This window comes from Salvelinus alpinus, chromosome 25, assembly GCF_045679555.1.
Source record: "Salvelinus alpinus chromosome 25, SLU_Salpinus.1, whole genome shotgun sequence".
Lineage (NCBI taxonomy): Eukaryota > Metazoa > Chordata > Actinopteri > Salmoniformes > Salmonidae > Salvelinus > Salvelinus alpinus.
In genome coordinates, this window is record NC_092110.1 from 2,560,580 (window position 1) to 2,580,357 (window position 19,778).

The 19,778-nt window shown below is 45.3% G+C and overlaps 1 protein-coding gene across 2 annotated transcripts in view; it reads right to left on the bottom strand.

Moving 5' to 3' along the window:
- Positions 1-19,778, bottom strand: part of foxn3 (forkhead box N3) — a 104,064-nt gene that overhangs the window by 38,179 nt on the left and 46,107 nt on the right. For both annotated transcript variants that reach the window (XM_071365161.1, XM_071365162.1), the window contains exon 3: positions 9,319-9,455. In XM_071365161.1, the coding sequence (XP_071221262.1) occupies positions 9,319-9,455 (137 nt within the window). The remainder of the gene's footprint in view (positions 1-9,318; positions 9,456-19,778) is intronic.

Below are 19,778 nucleotides of genomic sequence, written 5' to 3' on the forward strand. Positions count from 1 at the left end.
CCTGAACAAGGCAGTTAACCCACTGTTCCTCGGCCGTCATTGTAAATAAGAATTTGTTCCTAACTGACTTGTCTAATTAAATAAAGGATAAATAAATAAAAGTACTGGTACTCCGTGTATATGGCCAAGTTATCGTTACTCATTGTGTATTTATTCCTTGTGTTATTATTTCTCTTTCTTTCTCTCTGCATCGTTTCTTTCTCCTGCTGTTTACGAAGCATGTGACAAATACATTTGATTTGATTCCTTCCAAATCTCCCTTTGACAAGAATGCCTGATTCACACAAAAGATGGAGCTGAGTGCCACAACTCAGGATCCATCCTTAAGTCTACAGACACACTATTGTAGAGAAGTGAAACTGGCAGACACACTTTTACTCTAACCACAGAAACGTGTGGCCCTCCCTCGCCATCCCTTTGACCACAGAAACATGGCCCTCCCTCGCCATCCCTTTGACAAATCAGACCATGACTCCATCCTCCTGCTTCCTGTTTACAAGCAAAAACTCAAACAGGAAGCCCAGTACGGAAGTGGTCCGACAAAGCGGACACTTAGCTACAAGACTGCTTCGCTAACACGGACTGGAATATGTTCAGGGATTCATCCGATAACATTAAGGAGTTTACCACATCACAGACGACGGTGAGACGGCAAAGAGGGACGAGGTCAGAGACCTGGCAGTTAGATGCCAGGGTAACAACCTCTCCCTCAACGTCAGCAAGACAAAGGAGTGCATCAAGACTCTTGGTATGGTAACTGCACTGCCCTCAATCGCAAGGAGCTACTGAGGATGGTGCGGACGCCCCAGTGACATCACTGGGGCCGAACTCTTTGCCATCCAGGACCTCTATACCAGGCGGTGTCAGAGGAAGATCTGGAAAATGTTCAGACCCAAGCCATAGACTGTTAACTCTGCTTCTGCACGGCAAGCGGTACCGGATCGCCAAGTCTGGGACCAAAAGGCACCTGAACAGCTTATCCCCCCCAAGCCATAAGACTGCTGAACAGTTAATCAGATGGCTAACCGGACTGTTGCATTGACCCTTTTTTGCACTGACTCTATGCACGCACACACACACACACACACACACACACACACACACACACACACACACACACACACACACACACACACACACACACACACACACACACACACACACACACACACACACACACACACACACACACACACACACACACACACACACACACACACACACACACCTTACATATGCTCACACACACAAAACATGAATATTGACGTCATACACACACACGCACACACACACACATGTACACACTTTCACACTCTCCACTTTCACTCCTCCCACTCTGTTAATTATCTATCCTGATTGCCAGTCACTTTTACCCCTACCTACGTGTACATACTACCTTAACTACCTCATACCCCTAAACATTTACACAGTACCGGTACTCCTTGTATATACAGTGCATTCGGAAAGTATTCAGACCCCTTGACTTTTCAAAATGTTGTTACATTGCAGCCTTATTCTAAAATGTATTAAATAAAACATTTTCCCTCATCAATCTACACACAATGCCCCAAAATGACAAAGCGAAAACAGATTTGTATACATTTTAGCAAATGTATTTCAAACAAAAAACAGAAATAGCTTATTTACATAAGTATTCAGACCTCAGGTGCATCCTGTTTCCAATGATCATCCTTGAGATGTTTCTACGACTTGATTGGAGTTCACCTGTGGTAAATTCAATTGATTGGACATAATTTGGAAAGGCACACACCTGTCTATATAAGGTCCCACAGTTGACAGTGCATGTCAGAGCAAAAACCAAGCCTTGAGGTTGAAGGAATTGTCCGTAGAGTTCTGAGACAGGATTGTGTCGAGGCACAGATCTGGGGAAGGCTACTAAAAAAATATGCAGCATTGAAGGTCCCCAAGAACACAGTGGCCTCCATCATTCTTAAATAGAAGAAGTTTGGAACCACCAAGACCCTTCCTAGAGCTTGCCGCCAGGGAGGTGACCAAGAACCCGATTGTCACTCTGACAGAGCTCCAGAGTTTCTCTGTGGAGATGGGAGAACCTTCCAGAAGGACAACCATCTCTGCAGCACTCCACCAATCAGGCCTTTATGGTAGAGGGGCCAGACGGAAGCCACTCCTCAGTAAAAGGCATATGACAGCCAGCTTGGAGTTTGCCAAAAGGCACCTAAAGGACTCTCAAAAAAACAAGATTCTCTGGTCTGATGAAACCAAGATTGAACTCTTTGGCCTGAATGCCAAGAGGCACGTCTGGAGGAAACCTGGCACCATCCCTACGGTGAATCATGGTGGAGGCAACATCATGCTGTGGGGATGTTCTTCAGCGGAAGGGACTGAGAGACTAGTCAGGATCGAGGGAAAGATAAACGGAGCAAAGTACAGAGAGATCTTTGATGAAAACCTGCTCCAGAGCGCTCAGGACCTTAGACTGGGGCGAAGGTTCACCTTCCAACAGGACAACAACCCTAAGCACACAGCCAAGACAATGCAGGAGTGGCTTCGGGACAAGTCTCTGAATGTCCTTGAGTGGCCCAGCCAGAGCCTGGACTTGAACACGATCGAACATCTCTGAAGAGACCTGAAAATAGCTGTGCAGCGACACTCCCCATCCAACCTGACAGAGACACTACAGTGGTGGGCTTGATTACCAACAATGATGAGACGGCCTACAGGGAGGAGGTGAGGGCCCTCGGAGTGTGGTGTCAGGAAAATAACCTTACACTCAACGTCAACAAAACAAAGGAGATGATCGTGGACTTCAGGAAACAGCAGAGGGAGCACCCCCCTATCCACATCGACGGGACAGTAGTGGAGAGGGTAGTAAGTTTTAAGTTCCTCAGTGTACACATCACGGACAAACTGAATTGGTCCACCCACACAGACAGCGTGGTGAAGAAGGCGCAACAGCGCCTCTTCAACCTCAGGAGGCTAATGAAATTTGGCTTGTCACCAAAAGCACTCACAAACTTTTACAGATGCACAATCGAGAGCATCCTGTCGGCTGTATCACCGCCTGGTACGGCAACTGCTCCGCCCACAACTGTAAGGCTCTCCAGAGGGTAGTGAGGACTGCACAACGCATCACCGGGGGCAAACTACCTGCCCTCCAGGACACCTACACCACCCGATGTCACAGGAAGTCCATAAAGATCATCAAGGACAACAACCACCCGAGCCACTGCCTGTTCACCCCGCTATCATCCAGAAGGCGAGGTCAGTACAGGTGCATTAAAGCAGGGACCGAGAGACTGAAAAACAGCTTCTATCTCAAGGCCATCAGACTGTTAAACAGCCACCACTAACATTGAGTGGCTACTGCCAACATACTGACTCAACTCCAGCCACTTTAATAATGGAAAAATGGATGTAAAAAATGTATCACTAGCCACTTTAAACAATGCCACTTAATATAATGTTTACATACCCTACATTACTCATCTCATATGTATATACTGTACTCGATACCATCTACTTCATCTTGCCTATGCCGTTCTGTACCATCACTCATTCATATATTTTTAAGTACATATTCTACATCCCTTTACACTTGTGTGTATAAGGTAGTTGTTGTGAAATTGCTAGGTTAGATTACTCGTGGGTTATTACTGCATTGTCGGAACTAGAAGCACAAGCATTTCGCTACACTCGCGTTAACATCTGCTAACCATGTGTATGTGACAAATACAATTTGATTTGATTTGAGATGCTCTGCAGAGAAGAATGTGAGAAACTCCCCAAATACAGGTGTTCCAAGCTTGTAGCGTCATACCCAAGATGACTCAAGGCTGTAATCGCTGCCAAAGGTGCTTCGACAAAGTACTGAGTAAATAGTCTGAATACTTGTGATATTTCAGTTTTGTATTTGTAATACATTTGCAAAAATTTCTAAAAACCTGTTTTTGCTTTGTCATTATGGGGTATTATGTGTAGATTGATGAGAAAAAAAACAGATTTAATCCATTTTAATATACGTCTGTAATGTAAGAAAAAGTGGTCTGTTATTCATTGTGTTACTATTTTCTATTTTTATTTGCACATTTTCATCCTTTTTTTTAACTGTGCATTGTTGGGAAAGGGCTTGTAAAGTAAGCATTTCACGGTAAAGTCTACACCTGTTGTATTCGGCGCATTGTGACAAATAAAATGTGATTTGATTTGACACAACGAGTGTGTTGTTGTGTGCGCCAGTAAGTACTAGGTCTGGGATGAGGAGAGGGGGTGGGGGTGTTTGGATGCAGTAGAGCAGAGCAGAGTGGAACTAGAGAGCGCAGCGCTAACATTTGTGTACACCACAGGAGGCCAGCAAGCACAGCATTCTTTGTTTGTGTTTTTATGAGAAACACATGGGCTTCTGGCACAATCCTCTCCTTCATTCTCTCTCTCTCTCCATCCCTCGTTTTCTGTCCTCCTCTCTAACCAGTGGTGGAAAAAGTACCCAATTGTCATACTTGAGTAAAAGTAAAGATACCTTAATAGAAAATGACTCAAGTGAAAATGAAAGTCACCCAGTAAACTACTACTTGAGTTAAAGTCTAAAAGTATTTGATTGTAAATATACTTTAGTATCAAAAGTAAATGTAATTGCTAAAATATACTTACATTTTAAATATACGGATAGCGGGGCTATCTCCAACACTCGGACACCATTTACAAACGAAACGTGTGTTTAGTCAGTCCACCAAATCAGAGGCAGTAGGGATGACCAGGGATGTTCTATTGATAAGTGTGTGAATTAGACCATTTTCCTGTACTGTCCTTAGGAATGTAGTGAAGTAAAAGTAAACATTGCCAAAAATATTAATAGTAAAGTAAAGTATTTTTACTTATGTACTTTACACTACTGTCTCTAACTCTCTCTTCTCAATACCTCTCTCTGTAACTCTTCCTTCTCCCCATGTCTATCTTTCTGTCCTTCTCTACTCTTTTCTCTTTCTCCTTCTCTCTGTCTCCCCCACTTTCTCTCTCTATTCCCCTCGCTCTCCCTCTCTCCTCCCTCCTCTCCCTCTCTCCTCCCTCGCTGTCCATGCCCCAGCCTTTCTTTAACTCTTCGCTCCATGTGTTCAGTAACACACACACACACACTTTGAGGAAAACAGATTGTGTCCTCATCTTGACTCTAAGTGCTCCACTCCACCTCACTCGCTCCACGATGAAGGCAACAGGCCTTTTTCTTAATTCCCATAATCTAATTTCCAATCCTATTGCCCACCACTTTCCCTCGCTGCCCCGCGCCCTACGGGCAGCAGACACAATCCTCTTTAGCTAATCTAAGGACCCGCTGGTGCCAGGGGCTCCTGCAACACTCCTTTACTCACGTTTCATTTCTCATCTGGCAAACTAGCAAGGATGCCCACACCTCCAGCCTCACCGCTCTGGTCACAATGGAGCCATTCTTATTTCTTATGGACAATCAGAGAAAGGAATGGGGGGGGGGGTTGCCAGAGAGAGTGAGGAGAAACTCCATATAGTGAAGTGCCTATTTTGATAGACAGTGAACCGTCGTCTCTGACTTGCTTCATTTCAGACAGGCTCGCGCGCACACACACCACACACAGAGAGGAATGACACATTGGGGAAACTCCAGAGAATATTTTCCATTGAGCTGTCACCTACTATTACCTAACACTAAGGTGTAGTGTTGTCAGGCTGCCAACAGGGGAGACTGATACATTAGAACCAAACCAGGAATCAAGACCAAAACAACATGTCACACAAGCATCCACACCAGACATGACCGTCGCTAACCGTTACATGACACTAACATAACCATTAACGGAACACAAACACATTGAAAAAAAAACGATTGCAAATGCGACGGAAAAACGTCTCTCCTTTGGGAGTATGACAATGAAAGACCTAAGCAGAGAGATGGAAAACCATGAAACATAAAAAGATAAAACTATTTTTAAAATTGATTTTTTTTTATCTTCTGGAGGTACTTGTCAAGGAAACAGAAGTTGTGGAATGAAAGAAGACTTTCAACGTACACAAACCACAGTAACCAGAGAAAACAAGCAAAACAACACCACACACACAGCGTTAGTCCTCCTCTCTCCTTGTTTGTGTGCTTTGTTTTTCCCATCTGAGGGCTGAACACACCTTGTTCACAGAAGCAGAAGGTCTGGTTAACTGTTAGCTCTCGGCAGTGTGTGTGTGTGTGTGTGTGTGTGTGTGTGTGTGTGTGTGTGTGTGTGTGTGTGTGTGTGTGTGTGTGTGTGTGTGTGTGTGTGTGTGTGTGTGTGTGTGTGTGTGTGTGTGTGTGTGTGTGTGTGTGTGCATGCGTACGGGCCTGCGTGCTTGCGTATAGCTCTCCTCTCCTCCCTCTTTCTCTCCATCTAAAATGTATCTCCTCCGGCAATTCGCCCTCCACTTGTCATCTCCCATAATTCACGCTTTTATGGCTTCTCATGAACATGCACAAAAGTAGGTAGCTAACGACTGACACACACACACACACAACCCCAGAATAGGCTCAAAGCCATCTGCTGTTGCCATGGTGAGCCCATGTGTTGCCTTGACGATGGCTTATTTTGCACGCTAATGGCCTGTCCTTTTTGCCAGGCAACAAATTGCCACGGTGATGCAACCGCACCTGCCTCTCCCTCGGTTACGCGTTGCCATGGAGGTGTCGCTGTTGCCGCAGCAACGGCAGCTATAATCACCCGGCAAGGGCAAACACTCAGCAGAGAGCCTCGGCCAGACCAGCTGTTCAGTACGGAGAAAGAGTGAGTGAGTGAGAGAGAGCGAGAGAGAGAGAAAGAGTGGAGGAATGCAGCTCTGTCAAGGCCAACAAGATCTCATAATTTCACTTTGAAATTAGACGTATTATGGATTAATGTCTATTTTTGACGCATTCATTCCACGTGGTTAGAGGGTTAATCCCACGTGGTTACAGGGTTAAAACAGAAACAACTCAAAGGTTTAAGTTTAAGTAGTTTCCGAGTGGTTAAGGTTAGGGCTATGGTTTGGGGAAGGCTTAAAAAACGAAATTACCATCAAGTATTCTCCCGGTTTGCTAGAGCTTTGTGAACTGCCGTGGTGCAGTGGTCAGAGCAGCACACATCGGGCTGAGCAGCACGCTTCGCCTCTGAGCATCATGAGGTCGCGCCAGCGCTGGGCAATCATTTTTGGGGTAAGAGCCGAGTAAGGCAGATGTAGACGTTCTGGGGACCTTTTCAAACGTCCAAAATCAAAGTCTATTTCTCGTGATCAGCCTGGTCAGGGCCCGTGTGGAGTAGCAGTACAGAGGGGACTCTCTTCTTCTCTCCCTTTCAGTCATTGCTGGCATGCTCTAAGCTGCTGTACTAACTCTTCTTGATACACACACACACGTAAACAAACGCAAACTGTTTTGTGTGTGAGCGTGGATGCATGTGTGCATGCAATTGTGTGTTTGTTTTTGCCTGTGTGTGTGCCAGCGTGCATGCATGCGCGTGCATTCGTGTCAGCGTGTGTAACCGTGCTGAGTAAAAAGCAGCTACAAAATGCAGCATTCTGCTCTGAGCACAAGTGGCCAGATTAACACTTTATTACAGCCTCTACCACAGAAATATACCATTTGGACAGAGAGACAGAGAGAGAGAGAGAGAGAGAGAGAGAGAGAGAGAGAGAGAGAGAGAGAGAGAGAGAGAGAGAGAGAGAGAGAGAGAGAGAGAGAGAGAGAGAGAGAGAGAGAGAGAGAGAGAGAGAGAGAGAGAGAGAGAGAGAGAGAGAGAGAGAGAGAGAGAGAGAGAGAGAGAGAGAGAGAGAGAGAGAGAGAGAGAGAGAGAGAGAGAGAGAGAGAGAGAGAGAGAGAGAGAGAGAGAGAGAGAGAGAGAGAGATGGAGAGAGAGAGAGAGAGAGATGGAGAGAGAGATGGAGAGAGAGATGGAGAGAGAGATGGAGAGAGAGATGGAGAGAGAGATGGAGAGAGAGAGAGAGAGAGAGAGAGAGAGAGAGATGGAGAGAGAGAGAGAGAGAGAGAGAGAGAGAGAGAGAGAGAGAGAGAGATGGAGATGGAGATGAGTTCTATTACATGAAAGTGGAGAGGGAGGAGCGCCCTTCTCAAATCAAACAGTAATCTGCGCCGCTCGGTCATGTTGTCAACAAGGCAGCAGGGTGCATCATCCAGAAACATACATCTCTTCTTTTCCATAAAATAGATGTTCAAACTCGTTTTCATTGGGAAGGCAGACGAAGCGTTTATGACAAAAACAATCACGTTTGCATGTGAAAACCACGGAATCCTACTCATCGCTCCACGCGCTTCATTACGTCACTTTTGTTTTGAGACGACTTCGCCGTCGGCCAGAACGGGTCACCTGGCTCACACCCGGGAGGCAGCCTGGTTACAAAGTGAATGCAATCCTTTTTCACCCGGTTCAAACTGCTCCCACCAGGGTAACCCGAGCCAGATAAATGAACCCGCTCATGGAAGGAGGGAAGGAAAGAGGTGGGTAAAAAGAGATGCGATAAGAGAGAGAGACCAGATCCCATTCATCATGCAAGACTCAAACAAACAAGCTTTCTCTTCCACACATAAACATCCTCTAGTAAGACTCTCTCTCTCTCACTCTCTCTACAAAGTAAACAATTGCGACAGATATTCAAGCAATTATTGCAGTACATATATTCCGGTTTAAACTGCTACAGAATGAATTTCCCACTGCGCGTAACAATGGCCGTGCTATTCAGATTCCTCCGTCTTTGGAAGAGTAGAACTTATAACCTTGATAAGGTGGCCTCAAGCGTTGAAACATTTGGGAGAACGTCTTCTATTCTCATCCCTTCTTCTTCTTCTCTCTCTCCGTATCCCTCCCTGACCACCCATTTGTTCCACATCCTGTTAAGGATGATGGGTTTTTACAGTGAAGCCATTACTGTGTCCTGCACACTCGGCTGACTCCGCTACTCTGGGCGCTGGCCCAACACCACTCTGCTCTGTTCTACAGTGGACTGGACACACACATCAGTGGACACACCACTGATCAGAGGAGAGAGACGGCAGGGCGTATAACACTGATCTCTCTCTCTCTCGCTCTACTGTTTGACATTATCCCTCCGCTCTCTCTCCTGACTGTTTGACATGAACACTCCTCCCTCCTCTCTCTCTGGTCTGGCCTGGCGTGTCCTGAGGCGGCGTTGCTAACCAGTCCACGGCAGGGTGTCATGTGAGGGGAGGGAGAGACCAGGCAGGAGGTTGACACGAGGGGGTGGATCACTAGTTACCATGTCCGTCTGCCTTTTATACTGTACTTCTGATATGCCTGGGGTGTTGTGTGTGTGGGTGTGTGTGCATGCGTGTCTTACCTCTGATATGCCTGAGGAGAGGTGGGGGGAGTAGAGAAGACCTGAGCGTGAGGGTGGTAAGGTGTCTTCTTCAACGCCTGAATCAAATTCTGCCTGTACTCAGGGTCTACACACCACAAGGACCCCTTCCCAATGCTCTGTAGAGAGAGATGGGGGGGGGGGGGGGGGGGGAGAAAATTGTTGGAATGAACAGTTGTTTTTACAGATTCACAATAACAAGACTCTCCATTGGCGCCGTGAGGTCAATAAATTATGTATTTACTTTCATAGTGCATTATTGTACAGTACATATCCACGAGTCCCACAGACACAACACACACCCCCTTCCTTCCCCTCGCCTCCCCCTTCTTATCCTCTTTCCCTGATAGCCACCTGTATGTGTGTTTGTCACAGCATTAGCACCAGGTGAAACAACCAGTCCCTCTTTTTTTCCTCTTTCGCTCCATCTCTCTTTCCTTTTGTTCTAGGTTTGGTTAATGACGTGCACGGAGGTCAGATAAGACCGATTCTACTCTATTTCGCTCTAAGCTCTATATACCTCTGGGAGAGGTGCTTCGCCTTTGTGTGTGTGTGTGTGTGTGTGTGTGTGTGTGTGTGTGTGTGTGTGTGTGTGTGTGTGTGTGTGTGTGTGTGTGTGTGTGTGTGTGTGTGTGTGTACGCACCTCGCCTCCAGCAGGATTTGATTATGAGGAATAAGTAAAGCAATAAACCTGCCTCTTGTAAAAAAAAAAATTTAAAAAAAGGCCAGAAAGAAATAAGGAACCTGTACAAATGTGTGTGTTTTTTTTTAATGGTCCCCCATATGACAGCATCAGCACTTTGCTACAGGGAGAGGAAGGGATGCGTTGAGGATTTCTAATTTCCAGTAACATATAGTGAAGAATACTCAATGAGAGGGACAGGTCATCTCAAAAGCAACCAGACCGGTTGGGAAAAAATTCACAATGTCAAAAGTCTGTCATTTCAACAGATGACATGATTTTGTCTCTGTTTGTGTGTGTGTGTGTGTGTGTGTGTGTGTGTGTGTGTGTGTGTGTGTGTGTGTGTGTGTGTGTGTGTGTGTGTGTGTGTGTGTGTGTGTGTGTGTGTGTGTGTGTGTGTGTGTGTGTGTGTGTGTGTGTGTGTGTGTGTGTGTGTGTGTGTGTGTGTGTGTGTGTGTGTGTGTGCGTGTCAGAATGTGCACTGCTCTGTGTTCTAGTTAGATCAATAGTCATGACCTTGGGCTCAGTGACTTGATATCAGACAGCCGTGTGTGTGCGAGGGCAATTGAAAGAGAGATTGTGAGAGTGTGTCCTCGGGTGTATGTGAGCTTGTGACTGACTGCCTCTGCCCCTGTCTACTGGAGCGACAAGTCTGCACAGAGGGACAGGTGATACCAGGTGCCAAATACAGAAATCTACCCTATTGATCTTAAAGACAGTGCTAGGCTAGGCGGATAACCGCTAATATTTACTCTTCTCTCTAGGCTCCAGGGCTCCAGGGAGCTAAGCTAAAGCTAAATGATTTGTCCCAGCGCTAGCTAGGTAAACACTGGGATTATGGGATATGATGTCCCTTCCCTGGCCAGAGGTGGCTATTATGCATGTGCGCACAGCCACACATGCACACACTCACATTTCTGTTGAAGGTTCTTTCCTAACATCTCACGACAACCACCTGAACTTGCTATAGGTCGTTATAGATATGCTAACGTATGGACAATACGCAGTAACAGCTAGCAGGGCTATATGCTTAGAATCACAGCAACAGTATGTAAACAGCATAGGAGGTTGGTGGCACCTTAATTGGGGAGGACGAGCTGATGGTAATGGCTGGAGCAGAATATGTGGAATGGTATGAAATAGCATGATGCCATTCCATTCGGTCCGTTCCAGCCACTATTATGAGCCATCCTCCCCTCAGCAGCCTCTACTGGTAAACAGTCTTTTCACCATGGAGAGTACTTGTTTTTTTTTTAAGGAAGTTTAGAGTAGAGATCCAATTCCGCCAGAAGCGATGCAGGCAGTAATTTTAGGTTCAGACACACACACACACCTAATTATTCTGTCAGCTTTCCATCAGTGGGGCTGCTTCTTTAAGGCCATGACTCAGATTGTCACAAACTCTATCAGGCCATGAAATGCAATACTTATAAATGCTGCAGTAGAGACAGCCTGATGACGCTACCATCCTACTGACAGCTACTGTAAGTGTGTGTATGTGTGTGTGTACACTTCAGTGGAGGCAGCTGAGGGGAGGACGGCTCATAATAATGGCTGGAATGGAGTCAATGGAATGGTATCAACCACATGGAAACCATGTGTTTGATGTGTTTGATTCCATTTCACTGACTCCATTTCAGCCATCATGCCTTCGGAAAGTATTCAGACCCCTTGACTTTTTACACAGTTTGTTACGTTACAGCCTTTTCCTAAAATTGATTAAATGAAACATTTTCCTCAGCAATCAACACACAATACCCCATAATGACAAAGTGAAAACAGGACATTTAGATTCTTTTTTTTGCAAATGTATAAAAAAACAAAAAACAGAAATAACTTATTTAAGTAATCAGACCCTTTGCTATGAGACTCAAAATTGACCTCAGGTGCATCCTGTTTTCATTGCACGCCATTTGCACACACTGTATATAGACTTTCTTTTTTTCTATTGTGTTATTGACTGTACGTTTGTTTTACTCCATGTGTAACTCTGTGTTGTTGTTTGTGTCGCACTGCTTTGCTTTATCTTGGCCAGGTCGCAGTTGTAAATGAGAACTTGTTCTCAACTTGCCTATCTGGAAAAATAAAGGTGAAATAAAAAAATAACAAAATGGATCATCCTTGAGGTGTATAGAACTTGATTGGAGTCCACCTGTGGTAAATTATATTGTTTGGACATGATTTGGAAAGGCACACACTTGTCTATATAAGGTCCCACAGTGGACAGTGCATGTCAGATCAAAAACCAAGCCATGAGGTCCGTAGAGGTCTGAGAAAGGCTTGAGTTGAGGCACAGATCTGAGGAAGGGTACCAAAACATTTCTGCAGCATTGAAGGTCCCCAACAACACAGTGGCCTCCATCATTCTTAAATGGAAGAAGTTTACAACCACCAAGACTCTTCCTAGTGCTGGCCACCCGGCCAAACTGAGCAATCGGGGGAGAAGGAACAAGAACCAGATGGTCACTCTGACAGAGCTCTAGAGTACTCTGTTGAGATTGGAGAACCTTCCAGAAGGACAATCATCTCTGCAGCACTCCACCAATCAGGCCTTTATGGTAGAGTGGCCAGACAGAAGCCACTCCTCAGTAAAAGGCACATGACAGCCCGCTTGGAGTTTGTCAAAAAGGCACCTAAAGACTCAGACCATGCGAAACAAGATTCTCTGGTCTGATGAAACCTAGATTGAACTATGGCTTGAATGCCAGCGTCACGTCTGGAGGAAACCTGGCACCATCCATACGGTAAAGCATGGTGGCGGCAGCATCATGCTGTGGGGATGTTTTTCAGCGGAAGGGACTGGGAGACTAGTCAGGATCGAGGCAAAGATGAATGGAGCAAAGTACAGAGATCCTTGATGAAAACCTACTCCAGAGCACTCAGGACCTTAAACTGGGGTGAAGGTTCACCTTCCAACAGGACAATGACCCTAAGCACACAGCCAAGACAACGCAGGAGTGGCTTCGGGACAAGTCTCTACATGTCCTTGAGTGGCCCAGCCAGAGCACGGACTTAAACTCAATCGAACACCTCTGGAGAGACCTGAAAATAGCTGTGCAGCGACGCTCCCCATCCAACCTGACAGAGCTTGAGAGGATCTGCAGATAATAATGGGAGAAACTCCCCAAATACAGGTGTGCCAAGTTTGTAGCATCTTACCCAAGAAGACCTGAGGCTGTAATCGCTGCCAAAGGTGCTTCAACAAAGTACTGAGTAAAGGGTCTAAATACCTGTTTTTGCTTTGTCATTAAGTGGTATTGTGTGTGGATTGATGAGGGAAAAAACGATTTAATCAATTTTAGAATATGGCTGTAACGTAACAAAAAGTGGAAATAGTCAAGGGGTCTGAATACTTTCCGAATGCACTGTATAATTACTAAAACAACAAACATGAAACAAGACAGTGTAACAGTGGCGAGATAGCTTGTGAACAGAAAACAATACCGACTGAGGAATGAACATAAGGGAGGGACATATAAAGGGGAGGTAATGGAGTCCAGGCGTGAATCATGATGATCTGCAGGTGCATAATGAAGGATGCCAGGTGTGCGTTATGATGAATCCCAGGACAGGAGGTCACGTGTTGGAGGGGAGGAGCAGCCGTAGACGTGACAATTAGGCTATTTCAGCCACACCCGTTTCTGACGGGTGTATACAATCGAGCACACCGCCATGCAATCTCCACAGACAAACACTGGCAGTAGAATGGCCTTACTGAAGAGCTCAGTGACTTTTAACGTGGCACCATCCTAGGATGCCACCTTTCCAACAAGTCAGTTTGTCAAATTTCTGTCCTTCTAGAGCTGCCCCGGTCAACTGTAAGTGCTTCTATTGTGAAGTGGAAACGTCTAGGAGCAACGGCTCAGCTGCGAAGTGGTAGGCCACACGAGCTCTCAGAAAGGGACTGCCGAGTGCTGAAGCGCGTAGCACTTAAAAATCATATATGCTCGGTTGCAACACTCACTACCAAGTTCCAAACTGCCTCTGGAAGCAACATCAGCACGATAACGTTTCATCGGGGGCTTCATGAAGTGGGTATTCATGGCCGAGCAGCCACACCAAAGCCTAAGATCACCATGTGCAATGCCAAGCGTCGGCTGGAGTGGTGTAAAGCTCGCCGCCATTGGACTCTGGAGCAGTTGAAATGCGTTCTCTGGATTGATGCATCACACTTCACCATCTGGCAGTCCAACGGACGAATCTGGGTTTTGCGGATGCCAGGAGAACGATACCTGCCCGAATGCATAGTGCCAACTATAAAGTTTGGTGGAGGAGGAATAATGGTCTGGGGCTGTTTTTCCATGTTTCGGGCTCAGACCCTTAGTTCCAGTGTAGGGAAATCTTAACGCTACAGCATACAATGACATTCTAGACGATTATGTGCCTCCAACTTTGTGACAACCTGTTTCAGCATGACAATGCCCACGTGCACAAAGTGAGGTCCATACAGAAATGATTTGTTACGATCGGGGGTGGAAAAACGTGGCTGGCCTGCACAGAGCCCTGACCTTTGGGATGAATTGGAACGCCAACTGCGAGCCAGGCCTAATCGCCCAACATCAGTGCCTGACCTCACTAATGCTTTTGTGGCTGAATGGAAGCAAGTCCCCGCAGCAATGTTTCAACATCTAGTGGAAAGCCCTCCCGGAAGAGTGGAGTCTGTTATGGCAGTAAAGGGGGGACCAACTCCATATTAATGCCCATGATTTTGGAATGAGCTGTTCGATGAGTAGGTGTCCACACACTTTTGGTAAGTAAGTGTACATCAGACCATAAAACATACAAACAAAGCCAAAAAAATACAAAACATTTCTCATTTCAAACCAACATATTTCCTACACAACTGTAATTATCAACCAGCCCAGGTTTGTGTCTGAATGTGAAGTAAGTTATTGTGCTACCTTTAAACAAAGATAATCAACTCTAATTACCAGCCAGTAATTAATCGCAGGAGAGGAGGGACATTGAGAGAAAGCTAGTGTGATGGCAGGTTTTAATGCCTATTTCACACAGGGTCATTAACTTAGTGACAGCTTTAGGTGGAAATATGTTTATTGTCTGATGCTTAAATGAAAAGCTACCACAATGTAATATCAATCAGGTCCACCAGGAAGTTATGCACAAGACATAAAGGCACAAATGTGTGTGTGTGTGTGTGTGTGTGTGTATGGGTGCGTGTGTGTGTTTCCTCTTGAGTTGTGGGATTATTTCTATCCGTCTCTCAGAGAGAAAAGGGGCTGTGCCAGCTGGAATTCCAAACGTTCAGTAATCAGGAAAGAATCGATGGGCTTTAGAGCACTTTCCCTCGCATTTCTTTCCCTCGCACAACTCTCTGCTCTGAGACAGTACACTCAATACAACCCCCATCAGAGGGAAAAAACTGAGAGAGAGAGAGAGAGAGAGGGGAGAGAAAAAGAAAGAGGTAGAGAGACGGTTGAGGGGGGAGTGGAGAAAGGGAGAGAAGGATTGAGGGGAGAGAGAGATGAAGAGGGAGAGCAAATGAGAGAGAGGTGTGAGGGAGAGTGGAGAAAGAAGAAGTGGGGCTCGGTTGCATTACAGTGGTCGTCCCCTTCTGAGAGAGAAAGAAAAGAGGGAGACAGAGACAGAGAAATGAATGGAGGCTGTAGGGAGGAGGGGGAGGCGGTTGGATTACAGTGGTATCCTAGGCAACAGGCGTGCTGCGCGGAGTGTGTGGCGTTTGTGTGTGTGTGAAAGCGGGTGTTTGATGGTCCTGGCAGAAGGCTCTTTCGCCCTCTCTCCCTCTCTTTCCCTCCCTCTCTCGCTCTGATGATTCATCCCTCCATCTCACAGCCCATCCAGTTAATCCCATCAGCCCCCCGCGCTAAATAACACAGCCCTCTATTATCATCCTCCTCCTCTCCTCCTCCCTTCTACCCCTGAATTCCTCCTTTTCTCACGCAAAAAAAACACAGCTCACTCTCATTTTCCTCCTCTCTTACTCAATTCCTTTCACCCTCCTCTCTTACTCCTGCTCCTCTATCCCTCTCTCCTCTCCTCCTCCCTCCTCGATTCCATTTATTCCGTTCTCACACTTAAGAAACACAGTCCTGAGCCCACTATCATCCTCTCCTCACCCTCATCCTTCCCTCCATCAATTCATCCCTCCACCTCCTCCTCCTGCCATCCCGTCATCTCTCTGTCCTCCACTGTGAATGGTGGATCTGTGAGGAACAACATTGGGAACAACACTGTCCTCACCCTGACCTGGACCAGGGGATGTAGGTGGCCTAGTGGTTAGAGCAGCGTTTCTTAAAATATGGGTCGCGACCCTGTTAATGGTGGGTCGCGACGTAAATGTCTAATTATTTCATGAATTACTGGAATTGATTTGGCCAAGTGCATCTGCGCTCTCGACTCACTGCACTCTCTGCTTATCAGCGGTCTCTGCTCAGTTTGGCAGCAGCGCGAGTGGGAGATGCCCATGTGCTTCGCTGTTTACTGGATCTTTTTTTTCTACAGTTTTGTTGAAGATCACTCCGCAATCACACGCTGCAGCGCTGTCGTTCGAGCCACTGACCTGTTATTCCCACTCGCCATCACTCACCGCTGTCACGAAATGGACTCATGCTAGCCACAAGCTCTGACTGAGCTCAATCGTCATGAAACGCAAATACAGTGAAATACTTTTTGTCTCTTTCATACAAACTTTGAGAAATAACGAGGAGCGCCCACAATGTGTTTTGTGTGGGGAAGTGCTTAGTAATGAGTCTCTCAAAACGAACAAATTATTAAAACGACACGTCCTGACCAAACATCCACAGCGTGACGGTAAACCCAGGGAGTTCTTTCAGAACAGGGCAGAATGCTTCAGGAAATAGCACTTCGAAAGTGGAAAAGTAAGTCAACTAGCAAGGCATTGTTGTCATTTTATAACAGGTGATGATAAGCAGAAATAAGGGAGTACTAACTCTCATAGTAGTAGATGTGAGTTTCTCTTTCAAACAATCCCCCTGGCCTTGTAATGTTACACAGCTAATAGCTCACGTTAGCCAAAGCAAGCTAACTAGCAACTCTAAGAAACAGTTCAGATGAAGATGAAAAATGAACAGGCCTACTGTACATTTTACTGTAGAAATGATTGTTGAAAACAAGTCTAGGTTGGAACTGTTGCAAGTAATCATTTTTATTCTGAACTGGAATAAACTGATTGAAGCAAGATGCTGTTTGAGACAAACACTCACACAGTTCTGGGTTGCTCATCTGCAGCAGGAAGCTGATCCAGTTTGGCATCACATACCTATGCAAGTCAGGGTTCTCAAGTACAGAACCAGTGTCAATGCTGAGCATGACCTCAGTGATGCACTGTCAAAAGCTGAGCTCAGAATAGACATGCTTGTTGAAAACTTCAACCAGCCACACACCTCTCATTAGGACTACCTGGTTAAAAAAAGGTGAAAAAAAAAATTATAATAATAAAAAGGACTGTGTGTGTGTTCTGTGTTAGGTGATCAATCAGTTTATTCCAGTTCAGAATAAAACAGATGTATTTTAAGAGCAACAGTTCCAACCTAGACTTTCTATCAATAATCATTTCTACAGTAAAATGTACAGTGGGCCAGATCATTTTTTATCTGTACTGTTACTTAGGGATGCACGATCAAAAAGCCTGTGTGTGTGTTCTGTTATACATCTGTGGGATGTGATCAATCTGTTCATTCCAGTTCAGAATGAAATTATTTATTGTATTTTAACCACAACAGTTCCAACCTAGACAGGTGTGTAAGAGTGTTTTTAATGGGGGAAAATAAACATGAAAATATATTTATGGGTATTTCATTGTTATTTGTTTTTGTCTATATTGCATTTTTTGGGGGGCATAAGGGTAATGAAATGTATTGATATTTACGTATAGTTGCATATTTTCCTAAGCTTGGGTCCCAGGAAAACAGAATTTCTCATTTGGGTCTCAGGCTGAAAAGGTTTAAGAACCCCTGGGTTAGAGCGTTGGGCCAGTAACCGAAAGGTTGCTAGATTGAATCCCCGAGCTGACAAGGTAAAAATCTGTCGTTCTGCCCCTGAACAAGGCAGTTAACCCACTGTTCCTAGGCTGTCATTGTAAATAAGAATTTGTTCTTAACTGACTTGCCTAGTTAAATAAAGGTGAAATACATTTATGGAACACTGACGACTTCCTATATTTAAATTCCTTAATTACAGCCTTTATTTCCTCCATTTCACAGTGGAACAAAAGTGTGTGAGAGAGAGAGAGAGATAGTCAATGGGGGAAAAAGCAGAGACAGCTCAACTAACTTCACACCCCATCCAAAATAATCTGCACAAATAGCTCGCCCCAGACAGCATCTCTCCAAGCCTCTATCAAATTGTATATGGTTAGTGTGTCTTACAGCGTTAGTCACGCAGTGCACTTTCCAAAAGTGTCATTAAGTTAAAGAAGCAGTCCGGGATCTTAAGCACTTACAAATTCGTAACATATTGTACGATTTATCTCTTTGCAGGACGTAACATACTGAATAAAACGAAAACGATGACATAGTACACAATTGTGCACCATTTTCAAGGACCCGTTTTGGCTCGTGACCCTACTTGTATTTATTTATTTAATTTTTTATTTCACCTTTACTGATGCATCACTTTAATTAATGTCTAGTGTCCTTCTACAATGTTATTACAAAGTCACTGAGTCCCATGCTTCCCCAACCTAAAAAAAAACACAGTCTAACACTTTTCCATGTGAACTAGCAATCTGGCCACTAACAGGGTACTTTGAACTGTACAAGTGAAGGTCAAACTAAACAAACCTAAAGCAAGCTACAGGCCAAAGAACTCTGAAACACCAACCCTATCCTGAATCCAGTCTGACTTCCACCCTCTATTAGAACCGGTGGAGGGCCAGGAGAGAGAGCGAGAGAGAGTGAGCGAGAGGGCAATCGGAAGACAGGGAGAGAGATTGAAAGAGAGAAAGAGAGAGGTGGGAAAATGAGGAGAGGGAAAGATATGGAGAGAGATTGAGGATTATTAAGGATTATTAGCTGCATTTAATTAGCTATATCATCCTAATTAGTGAAGATCACCTTTCAAAGAGTGGTAGTGTCCGGAGGATAGATCAGAGGACCTACACACACATGCAAACACATACACACTGTTGATTTCTACGAATACATTCTCCATTTTGTCACACTGGCACAGCCACTAAAATCTCTGCCGTATTAAGGTACTGTGGGATCAATTCCCTTGTCTTTGCAGAAAGTAAATCCACTCAGAGTGAAGAAAGCATGAAGCATTAAGATTCACTCCAGCATGACACCACCTCAGTTTTTCCCCTTTGAGCACGCGCTGCCAGGATTAACAGTGAACATTTCACTGAGATCTCCCCTCTAGTTGGCATTAATTCAACTGTGAGAACGTCACTCTAGTCCCCCCTTCCTCTCTCCCTCTCTTTCAGTCTGTCCAGACTAGTGCTCACTCAGTGTTACCATGCTAGAAAATGCTTCACACCATGGGCTCCCCTAGCATAGGAGTGTATGCACACGCACGCACACACACCACACCACACACACACACAGAGAAAGAGAGAGCATGGTGATCTCATCCCCTGTCATTGTCTGCTATGACATTCCACCACAGTTATCTTTACTTGTCACAACAACATTCTCCTCCTCCTCTCCTCCTGAGAGAGAGAGAGAGAGAGTAAAAGGCTGGTCGGATGAACGCAACAATTTGACTCATCAGCCGATGAACAGAAAACAAATAACGGTGTTTGCCGGGGGTATCCCTCTC